This window comes from Eretmochelys imbricata, chromosome 23, assembly GCF_965152235.1.
Source record: "Eretmochelys imbricata isolate rEreImb1 chromosome 23, rEreImb1.hap1, whole genome shotgun sequence".
Lineage (NCBI taxonomy): Eukaryota > Metazoa > Chordata > Testudines > Cheloniidae > Eretmochelys > Eretmochelys imbricata.
The window spans coordinates 16,258,654-16,276,961 of NC_135594.1; the positions used below are offsets into that span (position 1 = coordinate 16,258,654).

Consider the following 18,308-nt stretch of genomic DNA (forward strand, 5'->3'; position numbering starts at 1 on the left):
CTGTTGATCTGGAAGACGCCGAAGTCGGCGCTGCCGTCCCAGCTGCTGTAGCTGGTGGCCTGGGTGTCGTGGCTGCTCTCGTGGGCGATGCAGACCCCTGGGCGAGAGGGGGCTCCGCTCGTTATGGCGGGGAAGGGTCCGCGGGCGGCGCGCTCAGCGGGCAAGCTTGGAAGACGCGCCGCTTGTCGCCAGCGCCCGGCGGGGTATGTCTAGGGGGAGCTCCTGAAGCGAGGTGGGTTGACCCCAAATCGGGGCACCTTGTGCCCAGCCGCTCGGCTGGGATCTGACGGCGGGCGGGCGGGCGCTGGGCGCGACCGGCTCTGCTCCAGGACTGGGGCGCAGGATGGAAAGAACGCGGCTCGGAGGAATTCGGTTTCCATCGGGGAAATGCCGGCAAAGGTCGGTTTCGTAGAATCGTAGACTATCCGGGTTGGAAGGGACCTCCGGAGGTCAGCTAGCCATCTAGCAAAGCGAGGCCGAAATATTTCCAGCCGTGCTGAGCGAATCAAGTCAGGACCATGTGGCCTGCAGGACCATGTGGCCTTTTGACACGGGAGGGTGGTGACCGGTTGCAGTTTGGCGACTGTCAGCGTCTAGTGTCGTAAAATAATTCTTGTCTGGCCACCCCCCCTCGTCGAACCGCCCTACGACTTCCCGCCACGCTGAAGATTTCAATCAGTGCAAAGCGAAATGCAACGGTGAGCCCCCAGAATGGTGACAATTTAAATGGCCAGAAATAGACTTTAAAAAATGCGTAAACCCCCAAGACTGTGCACAACAGTGAATTTTAATGGATAAAACCTGGGGGGGGGGGAATATTTGAACCCCATAATTTGGTGCAGCCGTGGAAACGTCAATGGATACAAGTAGAAAAACCTGCTTGAAATTATTTTGTGCCGCTGTGAACGCCCACGCGGATAAAACCGGGGGGGGGAAATGCTGGAAGCCGTTTTGCAGAAGTGTCCCAAGTTAAATGCGCAGAAACAGACAAGAGGCTGGAAACCCAGAATTTCGTGCGCCTGCCAATAGGTCAGTGGACAAACGGACAAAAAATGCTTGAAACAATTTCGTGCCACTGTGACCGTTTCAATGGATAGAAATAGAAAAATTTCGCGCAACGGTGAAGAGCTCAGGGGGTAAAAGTCGGGGGGGGGGGGGATTTGTCACACACCGTTGGGCAGAATTATAAACGTTTCAATGGACAGAACGAGAGAAAAGCCTGAAAACCCAGAATTTCGGGGAACTGGGACCATTTGACTGGAGAAACGCGGGGGGGAGAGGCAGGGGGGAGCTGGAGCCGGTGGTTCAATTTCGAAGCCCTTTTAGAACCGGCTGGTCCGCGGGGAGAACCGGCTCGAACAGGGCTTCGAAATGCAACAACCGGCCCAGCGTGGGGCCTTAGGCGCCGACTCCACGGGTGCTCCAGCCCTGGAGCCCCCACGGGGACAATTTGGTGGGTGCAGAGCCCCCACCGGCAGCTCCCCTGAACCCACCACCCCGCTCTGCTTCTCCGCCCCCCCCCGCCTCCTCCCCTGAACCCACCACCCCGCCCTGCTTCTCCGCCCCCCCCCGCCTCCTCCCCTGAACCCACCACCCCGCCCTGCTTCTCCGCCCCCCCCCCGCCTCCTCCCCTGAACCCACCACCCCGCCCTGCTTCTCCGCCCCCCCCCCCACTTCCGGCGAATCAGCTGTTCAGCGGGAAGCCGGGGAGGGATGAGAAGAAGGTTCAGGGGAGGAGGCGGGGGGCGGAGAAGCAGGGCGGGGCGGTGGGTTCGGGGAGGAGGCGGAGGCCGGGGGGGCGGAGAAGCAGGGCGGGGCGGTGGGTTCGGGGAGGAGGCCGGGGGGGCAGAGAAGCAGGGCGGGGCGGTGGGTTCGGGGAGGAGGCGGAGGGGGGGGCGGAGAAGCAGGGCGGGGCGGTGGGTTCGGGGAGGAGGCGGAGGGGGGGGGGCGGAGAAGCAGGGCGGGGCGGTGGGTTCGGGGAGCAGGCGGGGGGGCGGAGAAGCAGGGCGGGGCGGTGGGTTCGGGGAGGAGGCCGGGGGGGCAGAGAAGCAGGGCGGGGCGGTGGGTTCGGGGAGGAGGCGGAGGGGGGGGCGGAGAAGCAGGGCGGGGCGGTGGGTTCGGGGGAGGAGGCGGAGGGGGGGGCGGAGAAGCAGGGCGGGGCGGTGGGTTCGGGGAGGAGGCGGGGGGGGGGCGGAGAAGCAGGGCGGGGCGGTGGGTTCGGGGAGGAGGCGGAGGGGGGGGCGGAGAAGCAGGGCGGGGCGGTGGGTTCAGGGGAGGAGGCCGGGGGGGCGGCTAAGCAGGGCGGGGCGGTGGGTTCGGGGGAGGAGGAGGAGGCCGGGGGGGCAGAGAAGCAGGGCGGGGCGGTGGGTTCAGGGGAGGAGGCGGAGGCCGGGGGGGCGGAGAAGCAGGGCGGGGCGGTGGGTTCGGGGGAGGAGGAGGAGGCCGGGGGGGCGGAGAAGCAGGGCGGGGCGGTGGGTTCGGGGGAGGTGGGGAGGGGGGAGAAGCAGGGCGGGGCGGTGGGTTCAGGGGAGGAGGTGGAGGCCGGGGGGGCGGAGAAGCAGGGCGGGGCGGTGGGTTCGGGGAGGAGACGGGGGGCGGAGAAGCAGGGCGGGGCGGTGGGTTCGGGGAGGAGGCGGGGGGGCGGCTAAGCAGGGCGGGGCGGTGGGTTCGGGGGAGGAGGCGGAGGCCGGGGGGGCGGAGAAGCAGGGCGGGGCGGTGGGTTCGGGGGAGGAGGCGGAGGCCGGGGGGGCGGAGAAGCAGGGCGGGGCGGTGGGTTCGGGGGAGGTGGGGGGGGGGAGAAGCAGGGCGGGGCGGTGGGTTCAGGGGAGGAGGCGGAGGCCGGGGGGGCGGAGAAGCAGGGCGGGGCGGTGGGTTCGGGGAGGAGGCGGAGGGGGGGGCGGAGAAGCAGGGCGGGGCGGTGGGTTCGGGGAGGAGGCGGGGGGGCGGAGAAGCAGGGCGGGGCGGTGGGTTTGGGGGAAGAGGCGGAGGCCGGGGTGGGGCGGAGAAGCAGGGCGGGGCGGTGGATTTGGGGGAGGAGGCAGAGGCGGAGGCGGGGGGGGGGGGGTGGAGAAGCACCCAGGGAGTCAGAGCCAAAGGTTTCAGAGTAAGTCGTGTTCGTCTGTATTCGCAAAAAGAAAAGGAGTACTTGTGGCACCTTAGAGACTAACCAATTTATTTGAGCATGAGCTTTCGTGAGCTACAGCTCACTTCATCGGATGCATACTGTGGAAAGTGTAGAAGATCTTTTTATATACACACAAAGCATGAAAAAATACCTCCCCCCACCTCACTCTCCTGCTGGTAATAGCTTATCTAAAGTGATCATCAGGTTAGGCCATTTCCAGCACAAATCCAGGTTTTCTCACCCTCCGCCCCCCCCCCACACACAAATTCACTCTCCTGCTGGTGATAACCCATCCAAAGTGACAACTCTTTACACATTGTGCATGATAATCAAGTTGGGCCATTTCCTGCACAAATCCAGGTTCTCTCACTCCCTCACCCCCCTCCAAAAACCCTCCAAAAACAAGAGGCTGCTCGGCAGCTCTCCAACACGAGTTTCTACAAGCCATTACCCTATGATCCCACTGAGAGTTACCAAAAGCAACTACAGCATTTGCTCAAGAAACTTCCTGAAAAAGCACAAGATCAAATCCGCACAGACACACCCCTGGAACCCCGACCTGGGATATTCTATCTACTACCCAAGATCCATAAACCTGGAACTCCTGGGCGCCCCATCATCTCAGGCATTGGCACCCTGACAGCAGGATTGTCTGGCTATGTAGACTCCCTCCTCAGGCCCTATGCTACCAGCACTCCCAGCTACCTTCGAGACACCACCGACTTCCTGAGGAAACTTCAATCCATCGGTGATCTTCCTGATAACACCATCCTGGCCACTATGGATGTAGAAGCCCTCTACACCAACATCCCACACAAAGATGGACTACAAGCCGTCAGGAACACTATCCCCGATAATGTCACGGCTAACCTGGTGGCTGAACTTTGTGACTTTGTCCTTACCCATAACTATTGCACATTTGGGGACAATGTATACCTTCAAATCAGCGGCACTGCTATGGGTACCCACATGGCCCCACAGTATGCCAACATTTTTATGGCTGATTTAGAACAACGCTTCCTCAGCTCTCGTCCCCTAACGCCCCTACTCTACTTGCGCTATATTGATGACATCTTCATCATCTGGACCCATGGAAAAGAAGCCCTTGAGGAATTCCACCATGATTTCAACAATTTCCATCCCACCATCAACCTCAGCCTGGACCAGTCCACACAAGAGATCCACTTCCTGGACACTACAGTGCTAATAAACGATGGTCACATAAACACCACCCTATACCGAAACCTACTGACCGCTATTCCTACCTGCATGCCTCCAGCTTTCACCCTGACCACACCACACGATCCATCGTCTACAGCCAAGCTCTGCGATACAACCGCATTTGCTCCAACCCCTCAGACAGAGACAAACGCCTACAAGATCTCTATCAAGCTTTCTTACAACTACAATACCCACCTGCGGAAGTAAAGAAACAGATTGATAGAGCCAGAAGAGTTCCCAGAAGTTACCTACTACAGGACAGGCCTAACAAAGAAAATAACAGAACGCCACTAGCCGTCACCTTCAGCCCCCAACTAAAACCCCTCCAACGCATTATTAAGGATCTACAACCTATCCTAAAGGATGACCCAACACTCTCACAAATCTTGGGAGACAGGCCAGTCCTTGCCTACAGACAGCCCCGCAACCTGAAGCAAATACTCACCAACAACCACATACCACACAACAGAACCACTAACCCAGGAACCTATCCTTGCAACAAAGCCCGTTGCCCATTGTGCCCACATATCTATTCAGGGGACACCATCACAGGGCCTAATAACATCAGCCACACTATCAGAGGCTCATTCACCTGCACATCCACCAATGTGATTTATGCCATCATGTGCCAGCAATGCCCCTCTGCCATGTACATCGGTCTCTACGTAAAAGAATAAATGGACACAAATCAGATGTCAAGAATTATAACATTCATAAACCAGTCGGAGAACACTTCAATCTCTCTGGTCACGCAATCACAGACATGAAGGTCGCTATCTTAAAACAAAAAAACTTCAAATCCAGACTCCAGCAAGAAACTGCTGAATTGGAATTCATTTGCAAATAGGATACTATTAATTTAGGCTTAAATAGAGACTGGGAGTGGCTAAGTCATTATGCAAGGTAGCCTATTTCCTCTTGTTTTTTCCTACCCCCCCCCCCCAGATGTTCTGGTTTAACTTGGATTTAAACTTGGAGAGTGGTCAGTTTGGATGAGCTATTACCAGCAGGAGAGTGAGTTTGTGTGTGTATGGGGGTCGGTTTTTGGAGGGGGGTGAGGGAGTGACAGAACCTGGATTTGTGCAGGAAATGGCCCAACTTGATTACCATGCACATTGTATAAAGATTTCAGAGTAACAGCCGTGTTAGTCTGTATTCGCAAAAAGAAAAGGAGTACTTGTGGCACCTTAGAGACTAACCAGTTTATTTGAGCATGAGCTTTCGTGAGCTACAGCTCACTTCATCAGATATCCGATGAAGTGAGCTGTAGCTCACGAAAGCTCATGCTCAAATAAACTGGTTAGTCTCTAAGGTGCCACAAGTACTCCTTTTCTTATTGTGTAAAGAGTTGTCACTTTGGATGGGCTATCACCAGCAGGAGAGTGAATTTGTGTGGGGGGGGGTGGAGGGTGAGAAAACCTGGATTTGTGCTGGAAATGGCCCAACCTGATGATCACTTTAGATAAGCTATTACCAGCAGGACAGTGGGGTGGGAGGAGGTATTGTTTCATATTCTCTGTGTATATATAAAGTCTGCTGCAGTTTCCACGGTATGCATCCGATGAAGGGAGCTGTGGCTCACTAAATCTCATGCTCAAATAAATTGGTTAGTCTCTAAGGTGCCACAAGTCCTCCTTTTCTTAGAGCCAAAGGTGCCACTTTTGATGTGATCAGTGGGGGGAGCGGCCGCTCCCCCTGCTCCCCCGCCCAGCTACGCTCCCCCACCCCTAGGAGCCAGAGGGGCCTGCCTGATGCTTCCTGGGAGCTGCCCCAGGTAAGCACCCCCGGGACTCCCCACCTCGCCCCCGGCAGGTGCCTCTGGCTCTTAGGGGCGGGGTGGGCACCCACTACGGTGGCCCACGAAACCCCCCTGCCCAGTTCTGGGAGCAGTCAGGGGACAGGGGAGGGGGGTGGATGGGGCTGGAGGGGGTCAAGGAACGAGGTGGGGGGCAGATGGGGCAGGAGTCCCGGGGGGCGGGGGTGGGCAACGACCCCCTCGAGGGGTGAGGAGGGAACCCGTTGTTAAGATTTTGGCAGCTCATCACGGGGGGGGGGGCGGGGGGGATGCTTAAAACCCCTCATTTTGCACAACTGTGCAAATGTAAATGGATTTTTTAAAAACCAGGGGAAAGGGCTTGAGGAGAGAGACGCTCTGGCCCCTCGAAAGCGTGACCCTAAAAACTGGGGTCTGCCCAGCCTCGTTCCGCTCGTTATCAGATGTCGCCCCGTGACAGTCAGAGTCTCCTGTCCTAAAATAATTATCTGCCCCCCCCCCCCCGCAACTGCGGAAATGGCCCCCATTCACACGGGAAAGAAAAGCCCGAAGCCCCCCCTTCCGAAGTGGAAGAGGAGAGGTCTGGGGCGGGGTGGCGAGGGGCCGTGGGGGGGTCACTCGCAGCTGGCCAGGCTGTAGCCCCCATAGCCGTCCAGCCCCCCCGGGCGAGCTGGCAGCGGGTGTTGTACACGGGGGCCAGCAGGGCGAACAGCGCAAGAGCCTTCAGCTCCGCAGGGCGAGGGGCCGCTGGGAGCCCGGACTCCTGGGTTCTCTCCCTGGGTCTGGGAGGGAAGTGGGGTCTGGTGGTTAGAGCGGGGGGGGGGGGTGCTGGGAGCCAGGACTCCTGGGTTCTATCCAGAATACGCCACTTCCTTTCTGGGACTCACAGGCTAGGTCCCCAGGCCACCCTGGAGCTGGACGCATGCTCCAAGCCTCAGTTTCCCCAGAGCGGGGGGCTGCAGGGATGGATAAAAAAGGGGGTGAGGCGGCTCTGGTGCCTGCCCAGAAGCAGCCATTGCTGGGGAGGAGCAGGGGGGGTCCCGGCCCCGCCACCGCAGCTCCCTGTCCCGGTGGGTGGGAGGCGTTCCTGGCCGCTTTCCACTCCACGCAAACAGGCTCTTAGCTCCTCCGGCCACTGCCAGGCACCGCGAGCCCCGGCCCAGCTGATCGGAGTCCGGAGGCCGAGCGCCTGGCGCTGGGTTTAGGGGACACCCTCTGCCGCTCCCCAGACCGGCACGCTGGGGGGAGACGGTAACAAGTGAGATCCGGGCCCTGTCGCGCCAGGCGCTGCACAGGGCCCCCCCCCGACCGACGTCTGGGCCCTGTGCGGCCCCCCTTGTACCGAGATCTCCACTGCGCCAGGCGCTGCACAGGGCCCCCCCCCCGACCGACGTCTGGGCCCTCTGCGGCCCCCCTTGTACCGAGATCTCCACTGCGCCAGGCGCTGCACAGGGCCCCCCACCTGACCAACGTCTGGGCCCTGTGTGGTCCCCCTTGTACCGAGATCTCCACTGCGCCAGGCGCTGCACAGACCCCCACCACCCACCCAAGGCCCCCAAGGCAGAGCCCCAGAGCACCAGGCAAAGGGGCGCAATGAGGGATCAAAGCAGGGCCAGGGATCGGGGCCGCAGGGAGCCGGGGAGAGAGAGCCAAGAGCAGCCGGGGTCCCCAGGATCCTGCCGCACCGCCGCTAATCCATTGCCGGGCCGCAACCCCTGTTCCCGTGCTGGCCCCCCAAGGGCCAACGCCGTGCTGGGGGGGCTCACTGACTCCGGGACTGAGCCGCCGGGCCCCGGCGCCCCTCCGGGAGCTCCCGCGGTGAGGCCAAGCCAGGTCCGAATTCACCTTCGGGGCCAGAATTTGGGAACGCGAGAGCGGTGCTGGTCCCGTGCCAGACAGGGGCCTGGCTGTTACGGGGAACCTCGGGGGGCCGCCCCAGCGCCGGGGCAGGGACACCCGCCCTGGGGCAAGACCGGGGCTGAACGCACCTGCGCCCTGTCCGGGTTAAAGCCGGGAGCTCTGCTGCGCCCCCGGGGGGTTACAGCAGCCAAGATCGGGCTGCTCTGGAAGGACGGGGCCAGGCCCAGCTCTGCGGGTTCGGTTCTGGGGGGCTGCCGTCAGTAAAACTCCAGGTGCCACATAGCCCCTGGGCCGGAGAGCACAGAGCCCGGGGAGCCTTTACCCTGGGGGGTGGGGGCTGGGGGGTGGGGGCATGCCCTGGGCCAGCCAGGCCCTGCCCTGGGGCCGGGTCACCCCCTAGAGGGGCCGGGCCCCACACCCCATTCCCTGACCCCATCAGCCAGCCGGCGCCCCATAGTGGGAACAGGCCCCGTGTCTCTTTCCCTGACCCCCGGAGCCAGCCAGACCCTGCCCTGGTCTGGATGGGAGCCGGTGCCCCCTAAAAAGGAAAGGGCCCGAGCCCAATTTGCAGCCCCCCAAGCCAATCAGCCCCCGCCCTGGGGTCAGATGGGAGCTGGTGCCCCCCAGAGGGGAAAGGCCCCATTCCCCGTCCCTTGGTGGCTGGGTGCACGTTCTCTGGACGCGCTGCACCGGCTCTGGGCAGACAGCCGCCCACGCAGCCCCCCAGCTCGGCTCAGCGGTGAAGGCGCCCGGCCAGGTGTATCGGCAGGGGGAGAGCGCCCCATAAGAGGGACACTCAGACACGCAACCCCCACGACAACGGACCAGCTCAGTGAGCAACCGGACTTTCCCTCCCGCCCTCGGCCAGCCGGACACCCCCTCGGGGCCCCCTCGGCACCCCTCTTTCATGAACCGACACGAACAAGTTACATCTTGCCCCACTGCAGGGGTCAGTCACCACCCTCTGCCTTGTACTGGTCGGGATGATCCAAATATCTCTATCCGCCCCCCGTAGTTCATCTTTCCGAGGCATTCACACCGTATCGCGGTATCCGGGGGGGGGAGGTTGGGGGGGGGGGGTCCTGGCACGATCCCTCTGGAGCGTGTTTACACGAGCGCCCGGTGCCTGGCCCCTCTTAGGAACGTTTGTGGCTTTGCAACCCCTGGTCTTGCCGAGGTCACGTCCCGGCCAGCGAAGGCGCGAGCAGGGCCTGACCGCGGCCCGGAGGCCTTACGCCCGCCCTTTCCTGCCAGGCCTCATAGCGGAGGGTCCCGCAGCTAAGCCCCCGGCCAGCAGAAGGGAGCGGGCAACGCACACGGGCGGGCAGCTCGTCCGGCACCGCGAGCCCCGGCCCGGCTAAGCGGAGGCCGAAGGGCGGGGGCCACCCTGTGCCAAGGCAGAGCCTGGCCGGGCTCGTCGGTCAGGACGTGACGCAGAGCAGGGCCGAGACGCGAGCCCGCCGGAAAGCCGCCCGCTGGAGGCCGCTGGCCCGTCCGCAGCGGCGACTGGAGGCCGAGCACTTGGCCCGGCTGGAATAAACTCAACGGTCGCCGCCCTCGTTTTCAGTCACTCGGGTTTTTTAATCGCGCTCAGCCAGAGGGACCGGGGAGCCCTCGGGTCACAGCTGGTATCAAACGCACGGGGCCGGGGCCCGAGGGGGCCGGGGCCCGAGGGGGCCGGGGCCCGAGGGGGCCGGGGCAGCGGGCGACCAGGCCGGCCCCGCGGGCAAACGAAAAGCCCCTTTGTAGCAAGTCACGGTCTCGTCTTCAGGACAGACGAGGTGCCGGGAGCAAGGCCAGCCTGACGGTCCGAGCGGCTCCGCGGGAAAGCAGCGGCTGAGCGTGGCCGCGGCAGGGACGGTGCTGAGTCGAGACGCTGGGGGTCCATCGAGGCAACAACTTGGTCTTCAGAGCCCTGCTGGGGGGGAACGAGCCGCTACTGGGGGGCAAACTCCTGTCGCCCCAGAGCTGAGGGGCAGGAGGAAGCGGGCTGGGGGGTGATCAGATGGGGCACCCGACCTGCAGCACCCCAAAGTTTAAATTAATCTGTTCTCCCCTGATCACACACCGCCCCGTTGAGTCCCGCTGCCCGCTTGGGTTCGGATTCACCCCAGTGCACCCCCACCCCCCTTGTCAACATGACCCCACCCCCCACTGGTATCCCCAGGCCAGGAAGCCGGAGCCCCGGCCAGCTCCCCCAAAACCCCAACTTGGCACAGGCTGGGGCGTCTGTGCCATGCTGGATGGGAACTCCCAGGCCCCCCCTGCTCTAACCACTAGCCCCCACTCCCCTCCCAGAGCCAGGCATAGGACCCAGGAGTCCTGGCTCCCAGCAACTCCCACTCAACCCCACTGGACTCCACTCCCCCACCAGAGCCGCGAGAGAACCCAGAAGCTCCCCTGCCCCATTCTCCACAGCACAGCACCCCCTAGTGCCCGGCCCTGACTGCCAGGGGAGAGCACCCCCGGCCCAGCCCCCTGCCCCACTCCCCGTAGCACGGCGCCCCCCGGCGCCTGGGGTTCTCACTACAGATCCGGCCCCCCCGGTGCCTCCTCCGAGGCAGCGTCCGTGGCGTTGAAGATTTTGGCCAGCAAGGAGCGGCTGGTCTGGGATTTCAGCTGGATCTCCCGGGCCTTGGCCAGCTGCCCACGGAGCCGGCACCCGCCCGCGCCCGCCTTGCGCCTCTGGATCTCCTCCTCCGTGGGGCGCTGGACGAAGCCCCAGCTCTTCTCCCCGCCGGCGGGGGCGGGGGCGTGGGCGGCCCGGCGGGCGAAGCGCTGGCTGGTCTCCACGCTGCGCAGGTAGAAGCTGGTCTCGCGCTTGGCCTGGGAGATCTCGGCCCGCAGACGCTGCTGCCGGACCTGCCGCTCGTAGGCCAGCCGCTCGCTCAGGTGCGGCCACTTGAACCGGTGCAGGTACTGCGGGGACGGACGGACAGACGGACGCCTCACTGCCTCTGACCGGCTGGACCCCGCTCCCCACCCAGAGCCGGGGAGAGAACCCAGGAGTCCTGGCTCCCAGCCCCCCCTGCTCCAACCACTAAACCCCGCTCCCCACCCAGAGCCGGGGAGAGAACCCAGGAGTCCTGGCTCCCAGCCCCCCCTGCTCCAACCAGTAGACCCCGCTCCCCACCCAGAGCCGGGGAGAGAACCCAGGAGTCCTGGCTCCCAGCCCCCCCTGCTCCAACCAGTAGACCCCACTCCCCTCCCAGAGCCGGGGAGAGAACCCAGGAGTCCTGGCTCCCAGCCCCCCCTGCTCCAACCACTAGACCCCACTCTCCTCCCAGAGCTGGGGAGAGAACCCAGGAGTCCTGGCTCCCAGCCCCCCCTGCTCCAACCACTAGACCCCGCTCCCCACCCAGAGCCGGGGAGAGAACCCAGGAGTCCTGGCTCCCAGCCCCCCCTGCTCCAACCACTAGACCCCGCTCCCCACCCAGAGCCGGGGAGAGAACCCAGGAGTCCTGGCTCTCCCCCCACCCCCCCCAGCTCTAACCACCAGCCCCCACTCCCCTCCCAGAGCCGGTACCTTGATGTTCCACAGGTCGTAGTGGAAGCGGCTGCGCCGGCGGGTGCCCATGGGCGTGTTGTGCAGACTGGCGGCCACGAGCTTCGCCACGCGCTTGTCCCTGAACTCCACCCAGCCCTCCGTGTAGTTCTTGGCCTTGGCGCCAGCTTTCTTCTTCCTCTGCCGGACGAACCGCTCTGGGGGGACGGAGAGATCAGCCCCCGCCAGACCCCCCTCAAGCCCCTTCCAGCCCCAGGCCTGCCCGGCGCTGCGATGCAGCCACCTCTGGGGCGGGGCGGCTGGGGAACAGCCACACATAACGCCGCGATATATTTTCAGCCAGGAAGTGAAGGGGAGTCCGACGGGCAACCGGAGCCAGCGATTCCCGCTGAAGAGGGGCTTTTGCCAGGACGCCTGGGTTCGCACCCAATATTGGGTGAAAACCACCAAGGGAGGTTTAGTGACTACAAAGGGTCGGGGCATTTCTGTGTAACCGACATCCCCCCCACCCCCCTCCGTCACAGCCTCCGCCAGCCCCCCTGCCCCGCTCAGCCCCCCACTTCTCCTCCACACACTCCGTGGACTCACCCTCGGGCTGCAGGAAGATGCGCCCAACTTCCCCATGGACGCTGAGCAGGTTTCGGACGTGCCGGGGCCGGAAGCGGGGCGGGATGTGCCCTAAGTACACGATGCCTGGCACGATCTTCTTCCCCTGTGGGGGGTCGGGGGCGCTAGGTGGGGGGCTCCCCTCCTCACCCGCCCCCTGCCGGGCCCCTGGGGGGCTTCCTTCCTCCTCTGCCCCCTGCCGGGCCCCTGGGGGGCTTCCTTCCTCCTCTGCCCCCTGCCGGGCCCCTGGGGGGCTTCCTTCCTCCTCTGCCCCCTGCCGGGCCCCTGGCATCTCCTGCAGCTCCTCCAGCATCCCGGGCGCTGCCCCCTGCCAACAGGGAGTGGTTAGATCCAGCCTCAGGCCACCCCGACCTCCGTGCCGCCCCCCCCAGTCACTCCCCGTTGCCCAGCTCCACAGCCCCCCCATATGTCCCACCCCCCACATTTCCCCACCAACCCCCAAATCTCCCTACTCCTCCACCCCTACATTCCCCCCATATTTCCCCCCCTACATGTCCCCGCCCCCATGGCCCAGCCTACAGACCCTCCCAGTCCCCCTGGACTCTGCTGTCCTCCCCCCGCCCCACACAGCCCAGCACCCCCAGCTCTGCCCCCATCCACTCCCCCTTTCTCCTCACCCACCTTCTCCCGCATCCCCCTGGCCCCCCCTCCAGATCCCACAGGTCCCCCCTCGCCTGATCTAAACCCCCCCCAGACGTCCCCCTCCGCCCTACACATCGCTCCCTCCCCCCAGCCTCTCCATCTCCCATGTGACCCCCACCCGCTACCGCCCTTCCCCCAACATCCCCCCAACCTACCTCTCCCTCCCCCCCGTGCCCCCCAGACCCACGTGCGCCTGTATTTCCCCTCCCCCCACCGCCGGCTTCTGTTCCCCCCCCAACCCCCACTACGTGACCCCAGCTCTGCCCCCCGAGCCGCCCCATCTCACTCACTCGCTCCCCGCTGGCCTCACTTTACGGCCTGCGGGCCGCGCGCGGGACGACCGACCCGGAAACCAAAAGCAGAGGGGGCGTGGTCAGAACGGTCAGGAGGAAATGGGGGAGGAGACAGGGCGGAGCCGGGGCGGGGTCAGAACGTCCAGGGGGAAGCGGGGGCGGAGCCGGGGCGGGGTCAGAACGTCCAGGGGGAAGCGGGGGCGGAGCCGGGGCGCGGTCAGAACGTCCAGGAGGAAGCAAAGACGGAACCGGGGCGGGGTCAGAACGTCCAGGGGGAAGCGGGGGCGGAGCCGGGGCGGGGTCAGAACGTCCAGGAGGAAGCAAAGACGGAACCGGGGCGGGGTCAGAACGTCCAGGGGGAAGCCGGGGCGGGGTCAGAAAGTCCAGGAGGAAGTGGGGGCGGAGCCAGGACTGCGAGGGGCGTGGTGGAAGGGAAGGAAGTGGGGGGTTGAAGGAATACCGGAGGGGGTCGGGGCCGGGGTACTGTGAACGCAGTGCGCCCTGACCACTGGCCACTCCCTGCCTCAGTTTCCCCATCTGCCCAAGGCGAGGGAGAGGGGGGAAGCGTCACAGCCTCGCCCTGCCTCCTAGGGCGGTGGGAGGACACAGAGTGTGAGGGACTTGGCCACGGGGGGGGCACCAGATCTTCGAGGGTTCTTAGGTGCAGGCCCTGATCCAGCGGCTGGCCGGGGAAGCTGGACTAGTGGGGAATGGAAATGGGGGTGCGGCGAGTCGCAGGGAGGGGGATGAATCGGGGACGGGAGGGCAGGTCAGCCCTCGGGGGGCGCAGCGGCTGGAGAAGAGGCGAGACTGAATGTGTGTGGCAGGAACTGAGGAGGTGACAGCAGGAGCCCCCCAACTCCCTGCTGACCTGATCTGGGGGACACAGTCCCTGCCCCGGCTGAGATCGGTGCTGCCCAGACAGAGCCAGAGCCAGGCGCTGCCCCAGCTGAGATCAGGGCCCCGTCGTGCCGGGCGCTGCCCAGACAGAGCCAGAGCCAGGCGCTGCCCCAGCTGAGATCAGGGCCCCGTCGTGCCGGGCGCTGCCCAGACAGAGCCAGAGCCAGGCGCTGCCCCAGCTGAGATCAGGGCCCCGTCGTGCCGGGCGCTGCCCAGACACAGCCGGAGACAGTCACTGCCCCAGCTGAGATCAGGGCCCCGTCGTGCCGGGCGCTGCCCAGACACAGCCAGAGCCAGGCGCTGCCCCAGCTGAGATCAGGGCCCCGTCGTGCCGGGCGCTGCCCAGACAGAGCCAGAGCCAGGCGCTGCCCCAGCTGAGATCAGGGCCCCATCGTGCCGGGCGCTGCCCAGACAGAGCCAGAGCCAGTCGCTGCCCCAGCTGAGATCAGGGCCCCGTCATGCCGGGCGCTGCCCAGACACAGCCGGAGACAGTCACTGCCCCAGCTGAGATCAGGGCCCCGTCGTGCCGGGCGCTGCCCAGACACAGCCGGAGACAGTCACTGCCCCAGCTGAGATCAGGGCCCCGTCGTGCCGGGCGCTGCCCAGACACAGTCGGAGACAGTCACTGCCCCAACTGAGATCAGGGCCCCGTCGTGCCGGGCGCTGCCCAGACACAGCCGGAGACAGTCACTGCCCCAGCTGAGATCAGGGCCCCGTCGTGCTGGGCGCTGCCCAGACACAGCCGGAGACAGTCGCTGCCCCAGCTCGGATCAGGGCCCCGTCGTGCGGGGCGCTGCCCAGACAGAGCCAGAGCCAGGCGCTGCCCCAGCTGAGATCAGGGCCCCGTCGTGCCGGGCGCTGCCCAGACACAGCCGGAGACAGTCACTGCCCCAGCTGAGATCAGGGCCCCGTCGTGCCGGGCGCTGCCCAGACAGAGCCAGAGCCAGGCGCTGCCCCAGCTGAGATCAGGGCCCCGTCGTGCCGGGCGCTGCCCAGACAGAGCCAGAGCCAGGCGCTGCCCCAGCTGAGATCAGGGCCCCATCGTGCCGGGCGCTGCCCAGACAGAGCCAGAGCCAGTCGCTGCCCCAGCTGAGATCAGGGCCCCGTCATGCCGGGTGCTGCCCAGACACAGCCGGAGACAGTCACTGCCCCAGCTGAGATCAGGGCCCCGTCGTGCCGGGCGCTGCCCAGACAGAGCCAGAGCCAGGCGCTGCCCCAGCTGAGATCAGGGCCCCGTCGTGCCGGGCGCTGCCCAGACAGAGCCAGAGCCAGGCGCTGCCCCAGCTGAGATCAGGGCCCCGTCGTGCCGGGCGCTGCCCAGACAGAGCCAGAGCCAGGCGCTGCCCCAGCTGAGATCAGGGCCCCGTCGTGCCGGGCGCTGCCCAGACAGAGCCAGAGCCAGGCGCTGCCCCAGCTGAGATCAGGGCCCCATCGTGCCGGGCGCTGCCCAGACAGAGCCAGAGCCAGTCGCTGCCCCAGCTGAGATCAGGGCCCCGTCATGCCGGGCGCTGCCCAGACACAGCCGGAGACAGTCACTGCCCCAGCTGAGATCAGGGCCCCGTCGTGCCGGGCGCTGCCCAGACACAGCCGGAGACAGTCACTGCCCCAGCTGAGATCAGGGCCCCGTCGTGCCGGGCGCTGCCCAGACACAGTCGGAGACAGTCACTGCCCCAGCTGAGATCAGGGCCCCGTCGTGCTGGGCGCTGCCCAGACACAGCCGGAGACAGTCGCTGCCCCAGCTCGGATCAGGGCCCCGTCGTGCCAGGCGCTGCCCAGACACAGCCGGAGACAGTCCCTCTACCAGTCTTTCCATGTTAATTGGCATTAATTACATCACCCTCCTTTCATTCTTTATTAACCAAGCCCCACGCCGGCCATTCCATTATCTTGCCCAGTGTCCAGAGAACCGGCCTGTCATTACCTGGGTCGTCCCATTCACCCCTTTTAAACACTGGCCAAACATTAGCTGTCTTCTGGGCCTTCCCCAGATGTCTGGGCTCCAAGATGTGTTGAAAATCAACACCGGTGGTCCAAGACCCTCTTTCTCCCGCGGTCCAAGACCCTGTACAGCCATGTGGCGGATGGCTGGCCAGTCGACATCTGCCCCATCCACCCCATGGCCAGACGCCAGGAATCTCTCCCCCCTTTTCCAAAGGACCTGGAGAGGATGCAGAGAAGAGTCACAGAAATGGCCCCAGGGCTGGAGAAGACGCCTGAGTGGGGGAGATTGAAGGAGCGCGGGCTGTTTCGTTTGGGAGATCGCAAGGTGGGTGGATAGCGGCATGTAAGCATCTTCGCGGGGAGGGGGGAAATCTGAGGTGCCAACTGGTCTTTAATCTAGAGGAGAAAGTCAGAACAGGATCCAGTGCCTGGGAGACAAATCCAGACAATTTCCAGTTGCAAACAAGGCCTTAAGAACCTAAGAGCGGCCGTGGTGAGTCACATCATGATCCATCTAGCCCAGTTTCCTGTCCCCGACAGCGGCTTGTGCCAGAGCTTCAAGGGGAGCGTACAGAACAGGGCACTCCTGGAGCAATCCCCCCTCGTCTTCCACACCTGGCTTCTGGCTGTCAGATTTAAGGTCATCCAGGGCATGGGGTGGCTTCTTTGAGCATCTTGGCTGACAGGCATGGATGGATTTATCCTCCAGGAACTTCTCCAGTTCCTTTTTGAACCCTGTTATCCTTCTGGCAGTGAGTTCCACTGGTTAATTGTGCATTGTGTGAAGAATTCTCTATTCGCTTTTTCCACACTCCTGTACACCTCTCTCCTTTTCCCCCGACTGATTGCTTTTCAAAGCTAAACAGCCCTGATCGTTTTAGTCTCTCCTTGTTTGGAAGCCAGCCCCTCCGCCACCTTTGCTGCCCTTCTCTGAGCCTTTTCCGCTTCTGCTGGGCCCTCTCTGAGACGGCGCAACCAGAACCGGACACAGTCCCAAGATGCGGCCGGCTCACGGATTCATACAATGGCATATTTTCTGTCGTATTTCCAATCCCTTTCCTGCTGGTTCCGGAGCCGGTTCTGGCAGCGCGTAGGGCTGACCTTCTCCAAGACTCGGTCCACAGGGAGGCCAGGATCATGTTCGCGAGTGGCGGCAGCGACTAATTTTGACCCCCTCGAATTATTTTGACGTTGCTCTTCTGAACCTTGAATTTCACCCACCGTCGTGTGGCTGGTTTGAGGCGATCCCCTTGTAGCTCTTCGCGGTCAGCCTTGGGCCTAACGCTAATAATCTCGGTGCGTGACCCGGGCCTGGGGGTGGGAACAAACTTCCTGGGGAAGTGGCAGATTTCCCGTCTCCCGGCTGACCCAGGCTGGGAGAGCAGCACCGAACTAGTCCAAGAGAGGCGAGAGGTTTGGGGCTGGCTGGGAGGAGGTCCCCCGGACGGGCTGGGGGGGGGGGTCCCAAGCTCGCGGGACCCAGTTGGAGAAGGTGGGCCAGCGCTGGGGGTCCCAGATGAATGGCACTCACCACCCATCTCCAGAGGGAGCACAGAGCAGCAGTTTGCAGCTTTCACCAGTAGATGGTGCCCTGGCACCGCTGGCATCACCCATCCTGCCCAGGGAAGGGACCGGCCAGGGCCGTGGCTACATGAACGCGGGCGGGGGGGGGGGGCATATCCTAGCTCAATATATCAGGCAAGGAGCCAAGATTCCTGGGTTCTATCACCGGCTCTGGGAGGGGAGTGAGGTGTAGTGGTTGGAGTGGGGGGGGGCTGGGAGCCAGGACTCCTGGGTTCTCTCCCTGGCTCTGGGAGGGGAGTGGGAACTAGTGGTTGGAGCAGGGCCAGGGGGCGGGCTGGGAGTCATGATTCTCGGGTTCATTGCCTCCCTGCCTGCCCTTAGTTTCCCTGTTGCTCTGCCAGGGAGCGAGGGCAGCAAGGCTGGGAAGGAGGGCGGCTAGCTCGGGCTGGGGAAGAGCAACGGGATTACGCTGAGTGGGATTTCTCCTTCAGCCTGCACGGGGCCATAATCCCCTGGGCCATCCTGGCGGGAGATGGAGGAGATTATCTGGGTGGGGGCGCACGGCTGCTCCGGCCTGGCGCAGAGGGAGAGGGTCCTACCAGCCAGTGGATCTGCAGAGAGGATTGGGCTGGGCTGGGCTGGCCTAAAAGCCATCAATGGGGGGCCAGGGGTGAGATAGCAAAGTGAAGGATGAGACTGAACCAGCCGGGGGTCCCCCGAGGCCGGGAATGACTTGGGGTGCTGAACCACCAGCAGCCTTCCCCTAGGCAAGGGATGATGGGCTGGGGGAGTGGGGCCGGGCCTCCGTGGTCCGTCCACTCCTATGGCCCGATGGGCCCACGGAGCATCATCCACCCCCTGCCTGCGGCCCCGGATCAGACCCAGGGGCCCGGCAAG

General features: G+C 64.1%; 1 protein-coding gene across 1 annotated transcript; it reads right to left on the minus strand.

The window, feature by feature from the left end:
- Window positions 1–10,174: 10,174 nt before the first annotated feature.
- ABT1 (activator of basal transcription 1) lies at window positions 10,175–13,131 on the minus strand. Its single transcript, XM_077840642.1, has 4 exons — window positions 13,044–13,131; window positions 12,073–12,418; window positions 11,506–11,681; window positions 10,175–10,898 (listed from the first exon to the last, which is right to left on the minus strand). The coding sequence occupies exons 2-4, from the start codon at window positions 12,401–12,403 to the stop codon at window positions 10,506–10,508; spliced, it is 900 nt and encodes a 299-aa protein (XP_077696768.1). The 5' UTR covers window positions 12,404–12,418; window positions 13,044–13,131; the 3' UTR covers window positions 10,175–10,505.
- Between the last annotated feature and the right edge of the window lie 5,177 nt (window positions 13,132–18,308).

What these genes read in the sequence shown, in the direction of transcription:
- ABT1 (XM_077840642.1), bottom strand. Translation starts at nt 12,403, where the DNA reads ATGCTGGAGGAGCTGCAGGAGATGCCAGGGGCCCGGCAGGGGGCAGAG. An exon ending in CATCTTCCTGCAGCCCGAGG is followed by an intron (nt 11,682 to 12,072) that starts GTGAGTCCACGG and finishes CCGTCCCCCCAG; the next exon opens with AGCGGTTCGTCCGGCAGAGG. An exon ending in ACGACCTGTGGAACATCAAG is followed by an intron (nt 10,899 to 11,505) that starts GTACCGGCTCTG and finishes CCGTCCCCGCAG; the next exon opens with TACCTGCACCGGTTCAAGTG.